General features: G+C 35.5%; 1 protein-coding gene across 4 annotated transcripts; it reads left to right on the forward strand.

Moving 5' to 3' along the window:
- The first annotated feature begins 737 nt into the window (after positions 1 to 737).
- On the forward strand, positions 738 to 13,996 carry LOC121993066 (zinc finger CCCH domain-containing protein 55-like). 4 transcript variants are annotated; one of them, XM_042547738.1, is made up of 6 exons: positions 739 to 966; positions 1,867 to 1,972; positions 10,452 to 11,105; positions 11,220 to 13,171; positions 13,247 to 13,638; positions 13,740 to 13,996. In XM_042547738.1, exons 3-6 carry the CDS (start codon positions 10,612 to 10,614, stop codon positions 13,767 to 13,769), a joined length of 2,868 nt encoding a protein of 955 aa, XP_042403672.1. In that variant the 5' UTR covers positions 739 to 966; positions 1,867 to 1,972; positions 10,452 to 10,611; the 3' UTR covers positions 13,770 to 13,996. The 4 variants fall into 4 exon arrangements, with proteins under 4 accessions (XP_042403671.1, XP_042403672.1, XP_042403669.1 ...); XM_042547737.1 differs by having other exon boundaries at positions 738 to 966; positions 11,250 to 13,638; XM_042547735.1 differs by having other exon boundaries at positions 11,220 to 13,638.
- The last annotated feature ends 1,676 nt before the right edge of the window (positions 13,997 to 15,672 follow it).

The raw sequence follows: 15,672 nt of genomic DNA on the forward strand, positions 1-15,672 counted from the left end.
TGGAAGAGATAAATCGTCGATGACTACTAGCCATTAGTGCAGGTGATAAAACATGAGGGAGACATGCTCGGACATACTAAATTTTGATCCCAAGATCTCATATGACAACACTTCATATTTCAATCATCGCATCATCCTACATAGATTCACTAAAAATATAATATATTATATTAAGCATCGTTATTTCTTACTTTGTTATTTCCTCTTTTTAACTTTCCTCAAATATTTGACTTAGCATCGAAGGGATCTCACTAAGGTTCATTTTAGTCCCCCTTCTAATTTCTTTTCCTCTCAGTTGCTATCACCGAGAGTCTTCATCGGAGTCCTTGCATAGCTCCCCTTGAGTGTTATCAACTCGGTGATCGCCAAATATCATAGAAGTTGATTCAATAGAAGCTGATTCAATAGAAGTTGATCTGACAAAGTAGACCAGCTCAATATATTTTTATTTATTTATGGAGTAAAATTTAGATCAAGTAGTTTAGAATTAAAGTTGAGGTAATTTCTGGAAATATAGATTTAAAAGTCAAAAATAGGAATTTATTTTTATGATAATTCCCTTTATTATTTATGAGTAGTATTAACTTGTCGTGATATGGATTAGTAAAGGTACAGGTTGGATCATAATAAGTAACGATTTAGGTGGACTCAAGTCGACCCACTTCCGCCATAGAATTAGATTCTAGCCACGGTATATATATAAATATATTTATTTATTTATTTATTTATGTGCCTAAGTCATCATCCATCCACCTCCCGCCCGCCACGTCCACTTTCCCAATTCCTCTACCGCACTCGAAACCCTAGTTTTCTCGCACGAGGCCTGCTGGGCTCGCTCCCGTTCCGCCGCTCTCTCTCGCACTCACCCTGCAATAGATCGAGAAGATTAGGTGGATTTCTTTGCTAGATCGACAACGCATCAACATGCTAATAGCGCCGAAGTTTCGAAGTCCACGAAGATAGCAGGTGAGCCTCGTTCTCTTCTCCTTCCCTCGCTCTATCAGCACTGATATCTTTCTTCTTACTTTTTTGTATTTTTTTTTGAATGTTTGATTTTCCATTCTTTTTATTCTCGTTGAAGTGAGGTTTAGCTGCGTGTTTTTGTCCTGCGTCCTTTTTTTTACCGACCTTATTATTATTTGGTACTTTTATATGGTCAATGCTGTAATTCGCTGAAGATTTGTCGTTCTTCTCTTTTTGGTTTATATAAAAGCACTCGTGCTCTTTTTCTGATTACTCTCATCTTTAAATATGCTATGTATTTTCTTTTTTTATACTTCCTTATTTTGATTGACTGTAAGAAGAATCTACTGTTTTTCAACTTAAGCAGGCTAAAAGCCTATGATAACGCCAGCAATTACTTCATGGGTGACTTTTGTTTTCTCTGCTGGCTGTCCGATGGAGATTTTTAAGATATTGAATATATTTTAGCAGGCTCTGCGTCTTATGGGTCTATTGTCACAAATATACTTGTCATGTTTCTTTGCTGTTCTTGTTTATACTCTCGCCACTGCTGGTCAGTTAGGAAGCCTACCTGCTTTAGGTTTGGTTGACAATTGAGGCACTTTGATTGATTATTGAAAATTTGTATCCAAATCAAAGATTAGCATTTCTTAGTTACTTCTCTCATGGTGATTCCAATGCCATACTTATGATTAATGAGGATTCAACATACCATCCCTAGCAACAGTTTACAGGAAGTGCTGGTTTTATTGCACATGAAAGTTGGACTGTTTCTTTGATAACTTTAATTGCAAAAAGAAGTATCTCATTTTGTTTTATAGATTTTCTCTATTTCTTTTGGATCTCCTAAATCCAAGTGCCTCTCATTTTCATTCTCATCAACGTGTCTTTTTCCCTGGTCAGAAGGATGATTAATCAACTGAAAGAGTTTCTTAGAGTTGATGGTTCTTGATTCGCTGAAGTAATGCTGGGATAATCACATTTTGCAGTTATCCTCGCATCAAATAAGGTATGCTGTTGTATTTTTTGTTCCCATTTTTCTTTTATAAGTTGGACTTCTTTTGCTTGTTACAAGTATTCTTCTAGCTATAAGCTGTCTATGACAGTTCTCTTGTGAATTTCCTTTTAGTTGCATTATAATGATGTCCACATTTTCCTATGACAATACAATGCATCTAATGGATAGTCTTTTTTTTTATAACATTATTGCATTCTTGTTGGAAGCCAATTGTCGCTGATGACACTATAAAACAGTTGTCTGTCTTATGAATTATTATAAATTCTTATCTATTATTTTAATTTGTTTTAATCAAAATCTAAATCATTATTTTAGGCTGCTAATTCATATACTATTGAGTTATATCCAATTCATTTAGGCAATTCCAAATTTTAGGTTTAATAAACATCTGCAAATTGCTAATTAACTAAGCCAATAAAAACGGGTACATATTAATTTAGTATGAGGAAGATTGTTAATGTTGGAGCCCATAAATTTGCATGACTTGTTAGATATGGAATTTTCAAAATCAAACATTTGGACTAAAAAGGGATTGGTTGATTGCTATGTAGATTTAATACATAATGCATATCCTTATCTCACCCCTTGGGTGCTTGGATAAGCATGTCTTTATTATCACTTTGGCCTAAGGGTTTTTAAGATTTAATCTTACAAGTGTATTGCCCAATTCCTAATAACCTTTGCCTTCCAGTTGTCTACAATGAATGTGTCATAAAAAAATATGCTGTTAAAGCTATAGCTCAGGATGTATACACTACCATGATACTCTAATGCTAAAGATTTTACCTTTTTACTAGGTTGTTATGAATGAGTTCTTACCTAGTGAACAGTGAGTGATCCAGATAATTAGGCCATGGGTCAAATGATCACCTAGAACTAAAGAAAATATGTTAAAAATGAAGTGGAACATTTATATTTTAAAATAAATATTATTTTTCATTATTATTTTTTAGATTGAAGGGGAGCCTTAGCGCAATGGTAAAGTTGTTGCTTTGTGACCAAAAGGTCACGGGTTCAAATCCTGGAAAAAGTCTCTTGCAAAAAGCAGGGTAAGGTTGCATACAATGGATCCTTTTTCGGAACCCCGCATGGCGGGAGCTTCGTGCACTGCCTTTTTTTTAATTATTTTTAGATTATTAAAAAGGGAAGTACATCCCAGTGCACAAAGCTCCCACCATGCGGGGTCCCGGGGAAGGATTCATTGTACGCAGTCTTACTCTGCTTTTTGCAAGAGACTGTTTCCAGAATTCGAACCCGTGATAATTTTGGTCACAAAGCAACAACTTTACCGTTGCACCAAGGTTTCCCTTCATTTTTTAGATTATTAAATTTTAAAAATTTCCTTAGCATTTTTTCATGAATCATAAAAGGAGCAGAATAATCATTTAAATACACTATTCATATACCAAGCAATATCAAAATATTTTTTAGATAACAAATAGGATGAATTGTGCTTAGCACCCTCAAAAACATTTGATTTTATGCTAGATACCTCATGGTTTTAAAATGGCATTAACAGCCCTGTGCTGTTCAGTCAACCAAAGGATTATAAACACGACATTATCTTATAATTAAAATCAATAATTTCACTATGATGCGATTGAGTTTATTTGGTACACTTGATACGTCATCAATCATCTTTTCTACTGTAATTTTCCATTTACCACATAACCCATGATCCATCTCACCTTGCCCCAATTCTATGGTTCTACCTGTGCCTTTCTATTGATGCCTTGTTGTTGATGTTGTTCACAATTATAACAAATGTCTCCATTCTTCATTTGGTTGGGTGTGGATTAAGTTGCAAAGGCAAAGCATCATGAATAGGGAGTTTTTAGAAAAAGAGATCAAGGAAAAGAGATGAACTACTCAATGACCAAACCCTTCTGTAACTGCATTTGTGGTTGTTAAAATAGCTAGCAGTATCAGGATTGAATGGTCAGGAAGTCATGTATTAGTCGTATTAGATTGTTAGAATCGTTGAAATTTAAATAATTGATAAAATGTAAAAAATAGAAAAATAAAATAATTTCATATAACAAATGATGTTCAATAATAATAATAATAATAATAATAATAATAAACAATAAAATTAATCAGATTAGATTATGGTATCATGATATCATATATCAATAATATCAATTATTATTGTCATCAACTCGTCATCATGAATGTTATGTTCATAAAGTAATATTCCATTGTTGATATGTACAAAGGGTTTTTTGAGGCGATTGCTGTTCAAAAAAGCATTAAATTCTCTCTCAACAGACATAACCTCTCTCAATTGATATTGAGTGAAAGGGATGGATGAGATGCTTGGTTTAGCTAGTGTCACGACAATAAGGCTAAATGGTCAATTTCATGAAAAGTCTTGAGTGGTGATAAGGCTAAACTATTTAAGCTGGGATTCAAGTCAGTTGCAGATACTATCTCCTTCCTGTATTTTTTCACTTGAGTTCAAGTTGCAATCAATGGAAAAGCTGGCTAGATTAGCCGAGTGTTACTAAATTAATTTTATTTGACAAAATTTCAATTGATCCCATTTTTAACTTAATTTTACTACATTTCAATTGATTCCTTTTATTTTCTAGTGTAGCTTAACTTATTTCTTGGTTTTTTTTTGAATCTCTAGTTCTTAAATTTCTTCATCAATCTTTTTGAGATGATCAATTTCTTAGGAAAGATGGACCTTTATTACAATTATCCAACTCGGCAAACTCATTTGTATAGATTGATTTTGACAACCATGATCTTGATTAGTAGGTTCTTTGGTATCTTGCTTGCAAACATGGCAGCTAATAGTGCTAAGTAGCTCCTTTGCATTTTTGAGGAAGTGGGGGTCATGGAGGAGGTGATACCGTTCTCTCATGCTCTCTTCACTTTCATCTAAATCATTGATGTGTTGACTTAGTCCATCTACATGCACATGTTGGATGCCCTCCATGATATTCTCAAGTAAACATCACCAACATTTATAGTTGATCAAGATGACTTGCCATATTGTATATCCTCTTGAGGTTATAAACCAGTTCATTGTTGTGAGCTATTGGGTTGGCTACTGAAAGTGCATATCAGTTGATCCAACATTGCACCATTGTTTCAAATGGGTTGTTTAAGTAGCTTAAGCAGATTATGTAGTTCTAAGTGGTGTTGCAGAGGATGATGAACTTCCAAGTTAGAGTGACCTGCGCCTTAGATTGGAATGGTTAGAAAAGTAATCCAATTGTAGTTGCTCTGCTTGGTTCTTTACATTTGCCTGATCAATCTCTATATGCTTCATCCTGCTATTGTATTCCCCTGCTTGGTTCTTTTCATATATATTCGTTTATCCTACAGTGGATAATACTTGTAAAGTATTGTGCAATTGAAAGTGTCCTGGTTTAGTTCCACTCTGCAATAGTCAGCAAACATCGCTGTCAACTTCGTCAAATTCTGATTAATTCTTTCTTATGGATTATTCTAGGTTCCCTGATCTTTTTTTTTCAAGAAATTGGAAGATTTGCTTTGCTTTGCTTTGATTCTCATGTTGATCATTACCCACCTTGAACTTACTAACATGATGAAATTCACTTGCCTTTTCCCATTTCAACCTTTTCTTGAAATGCAAATTTACTGTAGCTCTTTCATTTGAGTTGCATTTCTGGCTAACCAATAGTCAGAAGTAGATGTAGATACATTGCTTATAAAATTGGCTTCTTTCTAACACATTTCATAGTATACCTTCTCAACTGGAATTGTTTGACCATCCATTGACTGACTAAAATCAGAGCCTAAGCAAGTTTGTCCCCCCATTTTAGCCTGGAAGCCAAAAATAAAACTAGCAAATCAGATAGACCTTTGCCTTCCATGAGTAAATGATCAATTTACTCTTTGATTCATAATGTGCCACTATGCACTTCCATTATTGTGCCCATCTAGTTCCATTGTTTCATAATCTGACCTAAATAGTTAAGAGCATGCTATCTCAAATCTCTCTGACAAACACTTTGTTTTCATCAATATGACAACTTTTTATACTTCACATTCATCTTGGATGAAATGGAAGATACTGTCACTTAGTTTAACTATTTTTAGATTCTGTTTTATGTTTATATATGGAAACACAAGAGAACTGTAGGTTTAACCATAGTAAAATCACTCAATTTTCCAATGATTTTGTTTTGCCTAATTTAAATGCTCATTCGTTAGCACATCATGCTAAATTATCCTTGTCCTTTTTCCTTTGTATCTGAGTAATTAGCAACTGACATAGTATTATTGTTATTTTGTTGAGAAGAATCAACGTTTAACAACTGATTTCCTACTTTCTTTGTTGCCATGATTGGTTAGGGATGTCACCCTTCTTTTGGGGAACCTCTCTTTAGTTATGAAATATTAGACATATGCAAATCTGACAATTTTGTTTGAAACTAAATTGTTAGATTACTGTAACATTATATAACATATAATTCCTGTACTAAGAATACATAATGAAGAAGTTATTAAAACATCACACTTTGGTAATATAAGATTGTAGTATCCGATGTAATTGAGGAAATAAATAGTTGGTTTGATGCCTGCGAAGGAGGATAAAGTGATTTCATTTTACCAGAATGTCTCGAGGGCTGATGGAGCTGTCTTTTCTCCTTTGCAGGATTACTTAAGAGTGCAAAAAGCTATCCTTGCATTTTGGATTGTAGAGGATTTTCTAGCTAGCAAAGATCTAAAGAAAGTATTGCATAAACTCATATGTTTACTTGCACATTAAAGGAAGCTTGGAAGAGAAAAACCTAGCCTCAACCTCATTTTTGTTGGTGTCCCAAAGATCAGAAAAGAATTTTCGGTAGCAGCAGGGAAGACTGCTAGAATACGAGTGATCAATTCTCATTCCTGACTCAGCGTTCCTGACCCAAAATTGTCTGTTTTGGGATCTTAATTTGGACCTCCTGTGGCTCTAGGATCGCTTTAAGGACAAATATTGCTGTAATTATGATTTATATTCGTGTTGATCAAACAGTTGACTGTAAATTGATCTGATGGGTAATATACAAATGTCTTGTGCTTAACAAAGTTAAAAGCAAATTCTGCTGCTCTGTACCTTTCAGTTTGATAATAAAGTGGCAGGCAAGTCCTGAAGCTATACAAGGCACTTTTGAGGAATTTTAGGGATTCCTTTTGTCATTGGGATATTGGGATTTGCGTCCAAATAAATTGAGTTGCTCGCTAGAGGTTCAATTCTGTATACTTGCGGTTATTCAGTTTGACCTGCGACTCGATTATTTTTTCTTTTGTACTTGCCACAGGCTGTCAAATTGATTCACTCTCAACTTGATCCTTGAGCCTTGATCCTAATATGGTGAAATTTTTGAAAAATATTGGCTATATCGTTATGGACCAAAAGCAAATACTGGTAATATCAGGGCTATATATATAATCATTTTTTGTTGACTAACAACATATGTATGCATTAAGGACGCTGTAATTAATTGGATATTTCCCCTCATAATATGGTATTAAAGATAGGTTCTCTCTACCTTCTCTCTGTACCGTGAATGACTTTATATTCTATTCCTCTTTTTGCCTAGCAATCACTGATGAATTTGCGAACACACTTTTTTGTGGGACAATTTCTTGCACGCATGTTTGATCACCTTTTACTCTGGTTTATGCTCATGTATGAGGTTCAACCTGTATCAGTTTTACTCTTGATAGTAAGTATTTTTTTTAATGTTACTGACGACTATCTTGAATGACATGATGCCTTTTCATTGAAAGAGAATTTTGAATTCTTCGCTATATTTTAATGTTACAATGTGGTCCGATTCTTTCATGGGACCCGCATGGATAGGAATTTCATGCACTGAATTGACCTTTATTTTATTCTCTCTATATTGAAATTAGAACCTAGAACCTAAATTAGTGAATGATCTAATGCAAAGGAAGGATCAATACTAGATCCATTTTGTAGTATAATAACCTTCCACCAAGACATCAAGAGCCACCTTTCATTGGATAATGTCCTTACATTTTAAAGTCGGACAGTTCATATACTTTGGTGGCCGGTGGAAAACTTCCGTAGGACCGAACCGGTAACCCTCAGAGATAGTCAATGAGGCTAATTGGGATTATCATTTTTTATTTTTTATTTTTTATTTTTTATTTTTTTATTTTTTATTAAACTCCAAAATACATGGCCAAAATTTAGAGGAACTGCACTGAAAACAGAGCAATTTCAGATATAAAGTGACTGAAAGTGGGGAAAATTGATTGTCCTATGAAACTAGATCTCATTTTCTTCCTTTTTATTTTATCAGTAACTTAGGCATTGTAGGTTCTGCCCAGTTTCCACCAGGCGTTACCTTATCTAGGTGATCAGGTGAGAAATGGGAATTGTGATACTCCATATCTTACCAGGAAAAGAGCTAACACCACTCAATATGACACACTGAGCGAAAACACATTAAGTAGTGTTTGTTCTAAGAGTGCAAATCTTTTCTGAAGCTTTCTAATGATTATCTGTTGCTATAAGAGTGTCGTGGTAAATCAAAAAACAAATTTCCCAGATTGGTATTTAATTCATACAAGATACGTGCGTTTGATACATGAATGTCTTTGACTCTCTTTTTTTTTTGCACTTGCTTTTGATTGAGGAATAAGATAATATCCGTTGTTGCCATGATTTTAGTCATTTGCTGATAATCCTAAGTGCCTTTTAGTAGTTATTTAGATGAAAATTCTGGAAAAGATTGAAGTTCCAACGTAGTGGATTGTAAATCTTTTTGATGAAGTTTGTTAGCATGGCACTAGTTATGTTGGAGGAGATTGCTGTGTAGATTATGGTCTATGTTTAAGGGTTTGCTATATCTTATTAGCTGGTGGATGTTATGTTTGCTATAACCATTGCTAAATTTGTGTTTATCTTGACTAGGAACTTAATATATCATTTTCATTTGTGCCACCTTGTTAACAATCAAAGTTTTTTTAAAAATTTTATTTTTAGCTTCATTCCATTTATCTTTATTTAAACTTAAAAGTTTTTCAACCAAAGGGAAGAAATAGTCAGTGAACGGTTTTGCTGAACAAATGTTGCGTCCCAAAAAAGTGCTAGTGACAAGTTTGCTGCAAAAAATTTCTGATCTATTTGTCCTTGATGGCTGGCTCCTACATCCAAAATGATTATATCAATTTGGCCAACAATGATTGATCTGTACTCTGATGATACATGATCATTTGCATAGATGTTTTTCTCTACTCCAGTGTCTGTTGGCAGTGTAAGTGCCTGTTTTCTAGGTTTGGTGGATTGATGTCTATCAGTTGACATTAATCTGCAACAACTAGTTGTATTGCTAAGAGTCTTTTCAGCGGATTACGGAACTATTAATATTTAGAATTGTGATTTAATTGGACTTGTAATTTTAAGTTACGTGGATTGGTGCTTGTCAGTTGACATAATATAGGTGCTGCATTAATCTGCAGAGAATAGTATCCCTAAGAGTGGCTTTAGCTTATTATGGAACTATAAATATGAGATTCTTATCGTGTTTAGTTGAGATAGCCTAGAAAATTAGGAATGAGCGCAATTTCTTCTTTGAACTAATAATCTTTGACAACAAATGAAATAACAAAACACATCACTTTTGGTGGCCTACTTTGTAATTTTAAGATTTATAATTTTGATGCTACAATCTGTTGACTGGAAATTGATTTACCTTGGACCCTTGGTACAAAAACTTAATTCTTTCTTGCTAGATGTGTGAAGCAAAATTGAAGAAGATTTTATTGTTAAACTTCCCAAATTTTGATAGAATATGCAAATAATCGAATAGGTAAGTTGGCTTGTCAGAGCAGATCACTTTGGTTAGAAATACCATCATGATGCTACTTGATTTCACATTGGTGTGCGCACACACTATTAGCCCATTACCTGTAGGCTTATAGTTCTGAATGTGGGGAAGAGAAAAAGAAAGGTTGTAAGTTTGTAAGGGTAAAACTTTCACTAGGCATATTCTGAGACCTGGAATCAGACGCTTAAAAGTAAGCTAAGTTTCTAACTTTTATAAGCGCCTTAAAATGTAGTCAATGGATGCTACAAATAACATAAATCAAATTCCTGCCAAGATATTAGGTATTTTTTTTAATATGTGTAGGATTTTCAGTTCATTTGGCATAGTCTTGCCGCTCATTTTGGTATAAATGTTTTTTTTCCTGTGGCTCCTTTGGTAGCCTTGAGCAGGATCAATTGTTGCATTTTTGTTGGCCTTCTAAATAAGTCAATAATTGCTTCCATGGCTCCTTAGCTAGTAGATCATCACTTTCAGCTATTTTGCTAGTGCAAGGTGTAATAACTCTTTCTTCAGACTCCAACCTAATTTAAGGAGATTTGATCACCATTTACATCTCATAATAATTTGACTAGAGAACCATTTTATTGATTGCTTTGAATCCTTAAGTTACTATAGGTTGAACTGATGGATTTTTGTTGCTTTTGCAGAACTATCCTAGCACTTGAGCCATGACTAATACATTTTGACTGAAAACTCTGAACTATCCCAGCACTTGAGTTGTGACTAATACATTTTGACTGCAAACTCAGTTGTTTATCAGTGCACCACTCAGAAGCATAAGAGTCGGATTTCTTCTATGTTAGTAAAATGACTGAGAACGGAAGACGACGGATTTCCAAATGGGATGTGATAACTGAACCTAACTCTCCAGGTGAAATTGCACAAAATAGTGACTATTTAAAAACAGAAGATATTTCTAAGAAATCGGAATCACAAACGGGTTTGAGATCTATAAGTCATGATGACAAACAATTTCCTACACGACCTAATATGAAAAGCGATGATACTTTTAGAAGAGATATTTCCCAGGAAGATGAGAATAAGAGACCATCTGAAGGTTTTTCTCACAAGAATGAACCTCTGAATTGGGTTGACATGGAACAAGATGAAGCAAAATACCCATTTAATAAACCAGATTATGAAAGGCTAACAGTAAAAGAAATGGAAATCAGTAGAGTGATGGGCGACCAGGATTTAACTTCCAATCAGAAACATAGTTCAGTCATGTCTGCTGGTTTCACTGAATGGAGGCGTCATAGTCATAATATCTCTCCTAGGGTTGGGAGGACTAGGTCAGGCAGGTACTTGCTGTTGCCATCTTAAACCTTTTTATTTTTGTATGTAAATTATTTTGTTCTAAAATACCTTGCTGATCTGGTTAAAATGTCATTTATGGCATATAACTTGTATTACAGAAGCAGGAGCAGGAGTTGGAGCAGGAGCAGAAGCAGGAGCAGGAGTTGGAGCAGGGGCAGAAGCCGTAGCAGGAGTCGAAGTAACAGTCACAACCGCAGTCGTAGCCCTTTTTACCATAGGGGTGGGTCCGAAAGATCATCTGGTAGAGGAATTAGACTGGGAGGGCAGGCTCCAACTTGTAGAGATTTTGCAGTTGGTCATTGTAGGAGAGGCAGCCAATGCAGGTTCCTTCATGATAATGGTGGTCGTGGGGAGTTTGAGAGGTATAAAACTCATTCAAGAGAAATTAATCTTGAAAGGGGAAGTTATCCTGGAGAGAGGGATGAAATTGATTGCTCACGAAATAAACCCTTACATAGGCAAAGGAGTCACTATGACAGAGAGAGGGAGAGACCTGAGTTACATGGAGATAGCAGGTCCACCGAGCTGTGTTTTGATTTTACTAAAGGCAGATGCCACAGAGGTTCATCATGTCGTTATCTTCATCATGAGGCTTCTTCTCATGGTGGATGGAGTGTGAAGGATGAAACCAGAGATGATAACTATAATAGAAGGGGTACAGATGCATCTAGCGAGAGGACTGAACCTCACAGGGTGAATGATGCGCCATGCAAGTTTTTTGCTGAGGGACGTTGTCGCCGTGGTCACACATGCAAGTTTTCACATCAGGCTGATATTGTAGAAGCCAAGCTGCATGCTAGAAGATGGGATTATGACCAAGATACTGGTGATAGTTTATCAAAAGCTGCGTCAAACTTTGGCAATCCAAAAATTGACATGGATTCAAGCTCTCATTGGGATCATGGTAATGATGGTGGTGGTTCTGTTGCCTGTCAATCTATAGAGGGGGAAAATTCTAAACAAAAGCATCAGCATGAGCAACCACATGTAGGCTCTCCAACCTTACATCAGGAAGTTGATCTAAAACCTGATTCTCAAATACAGATTCATGGAGTCTCTGGGAAGCATGAGCAGGCCAAAAATATTGATATGAAACAGAATCCTGGCAGCAATGAGATGTTACCCAAGGAAGGTGGGAGTATAATCTCTGACCGGGGTGCAGGAAAAGCAGATATTAATTCTGTGACTTCAGTTATCGGACAGAGTTTTGCTCAGAGTAGACCAAGTAAATTCATAGCTCCTCAGCAAATGCATCCACAAACCTTTGCCCCTGGTACCCAGAATCCTAAGGTTGCTCCACTGTCCATGAATGAGCAAATACACCAAGTTTATCCAGTGCCCCTAGATGGGCAAAGTCAGTTTGTTGTTCCACTGACTCCTTCAGATGCACAACATTTAAATCTTACCATGCACGGTCAGTCTGGACTATCTCTGCCACATGCCATAAAGAACCAGCATATTGCTCCTCATAACACACACAGCCAACAAAACTTAAATCTGAGTGCGCAAACTACTCAGTTCCTTCTATCGCCTATGATTGGGAAAAGCCTGCACAATGTGCAACCCAATGCTCATATTCATGCAAATAATTTGCCTCTTAATGGACTGAGCACTGCCAACATTGGTTTTCCTGGCCAGAGTCTCCAGAATCCTGCTCTACCTCTGACTGTCCATACTCAAGAGAATCCCCATATGTTTGCTACACCAAAGCAAAATCCTTCCATGGAGTCTCCATCAGGCAACATCTTTAAATCAGATAATGATCAGACAAGCTCACAAAAGATACCTGGGAAAGCAGGTGCATCTGAAATGGAACAATCTCCAATTAGTCCTGCTCAAGTCATCTCTAACAAAGTAGTAACTAGTGAGCAGGCAGCACGGATTACTGACCTTTCAGCATCTTTAGCACGTTTCTTTGGAAATGCTCCTCTAAATGTCAGTACCTTCGGAATGCCACTGTCACAACATTCAAGCTCAAGCTCTGCTGTGCTCCCTGCAACAGCTGTAGTAGCACCACCTATTCAACCCATACAAGATGGTGCCATTTCTGGTAATTTAGTACCTGTTAAGCTTGAGATCACTAACCTTGTTGATCCTAAAATGGAAAGCCATGTGTCTGGTACAGACCCTCTTGGTAAGAACAAAAACAATGATACCAAGCCGATTGAGCTGGGTGATCCTACAAAAGGAAATGGAACGGGAATGAGAGAACAGGGGAAGAACGAGGATAAAGCTCATTTGGAGGATGGAGATGCTGGTGGTGATGGAGATAACAGACAAAGCAAGGACGCAAAAGGAAATAAGATGTTTAAATTTGCTCTTGTGGAGTTTGTGAAGGATCTATTGAAGCCTGCATGGAAGGAAGGCCAATTGAACAGAGAAGCTCACAAGACGATAGTTAAGAAAGTAGTAGATAAAGTGACTGGTTCAGTGCAAAGCCCTAATATACCTCAGACACAGGAGAAAATTGATATTTATTTGGCTCACTCGAAACCTAAACTCAGCAAACTGGTGCAGGTAAATTGCACAGTTATTCTCAGTCATCAATTTCTCCCGTCTAAGATCTTAGTTAAATTGACTCGAGATTAACCTTCTGGTGTTTTCTCAATGTTTTGCAGGCTTATGTAGAGAAGTATGTGAAAAACTAAGGATAGAGCCATACTAAAGCTCCGTTCTGTTAGATCGGTACTGTGATTTGTACTCCCAGGAGATCACATTAAAATCGCACCTCTTCCAGCTCTTCGATTCTTTCGTGTTTTCAAACTGTTTGGCTTTGTGGTGCAGTACGTTAGTCGTCAAATTGTATGCTATTACTCTGATGTGGTGTACGCGTTTCGACATATAACGGGTGCCAATATTTATGCCTTTTTATTCACTTTTTGCAAGCTCTTCTTGCCAAAAGCAGCTTCAGGATGAATACATGAACGTGATATGCAGTTCGTATTTAGAATTCCACCTATCAATATTCATTCAACTAGCTGGAATTAGTATCATCATCTAAGAACAAATTTTTCATTCATATAATGGGTATTTTGTGTAAGGGTTCAAGTTATCACCAAACCAGAGCAATTCCAAAGTTTTTTAGGCAAAAGTTAAAAACACCTTTTTAAAAAAAATAATAATAAGATAGTGCTTACTCAATTATCTTTCATTACACAATAGTAGTTTATTCCTATTATTAATGCTCTTTTATTTTTTTTTTATCAAAATTGACACATTGTAATCATTATAAATCCATAAGTGATATACAGTTATAGTAGTTATAGTTTTCGTAGATGTTATAATTAAGTTGTCATATTAAGTTGTCATACAGTTATAGTAGTTACGATTTCATATCTGTTATAACTTAATTTTTTTTTTAAACAAATTATTTAGAGCCTTCGAAAAAAATTTTAATGATGTTTTTTGAGACTGAAACTTAGTCGTTACAGGTTCCACACCATAATTAGTTGTAGATCCTGAATATGCTTCGATTTGATATATTGTATGTCTTGTTGATCCACCCAAGTTAAAAGTTACAACCTCTCAAAATTTAAAGTTTAACATTCACGTTGTAGTAACTATAATTTCATAACTACTACCATTGTATAGCAGTTATGAAACTATAGCTACTACAACTATGTAGCAGCTCAGTTATAGTAGCTATAAAATCGTAGCTACTATATGTTAAATCATAAATTTTGAGAGACTATAATTTTTAACTCAGATTAAACCACAGGACATATAATATATCAAATCGAAGTTCATTTAGAGATCTACAATTAACTTTTAGGTGGAACTCATAACTGTCTAATTTTAGGCTCCAAAAAATATCGTTTAAATTTTTTTCAGAGACTCCAAACAATTTTAACTTTTTTAAAAAAAAATTATATTATAGCAGCTACGAAATTATAGCTACTACAACTGTGTGATAGCTTAGTTGTAACAACTACGAAATCGTAACTGTTATAACTATGTAGCCGCTTCGGTCTCATACCTACTACAATATGTCCAATTTAGATGGGAGACATTTAAGGAGAATCATATTAGAGGACACTTGTGTCATTTTACAGGAGAGGAGATTCCATTTTGATTAAAAAAAAAAATTAACATCAAAGTATCAAACGCCCTTTGACGATTCGATAAAAAAAGACGTCCTTATGACTTTTTCCCAAGTTTTTCTATTTTTTTAATTGATCAAATGGAATTTTGTCGATTTGCTTTGGGAGTATGGTTGGTAGAGCTGTCAATTTAGATTATGTCTATTGGGTTGACCCGTCCCACCAAACAATTTAAATAGATTAAGTTAAAATTTTATCAATTTATTTAAATATGGATCCAGGCGAGCATACTTGCTTGGGCCCACGACCCTCATGGGTCAGCCCACGGCGGCTTGGTTGGCTTGATTGAGAAAAAAAATTCTCCAAAATTTAATTTAAATGAGCTAGTAGGTTTGACATGCCTAATCTATGACCCAAACTTTTTTTTTTTTTTTATCTTTTCTATATATATTTCTATTTTTATTTATTTTTAAGTGGATCGGTGAGTTGGCCCACCTAACTCACAACTCAC

The sequence above is a fragment of the Zingiber officinale genome, chromosome 6B (assembly GCF_018446385.1).
Source record: "Zingiber officinale cultivar Zhangliang chromosome 6B, Zo_v1.1, whole genome shotgun sequence".
Classification (NCBI taxonomy): domain Eukaryota; kingdom Viridiplantae; phylum Streptophyta; class Magnoliopsida; order Zingiberales; family Zingiberaceae; genus Zingiber; species Zingiber officinale.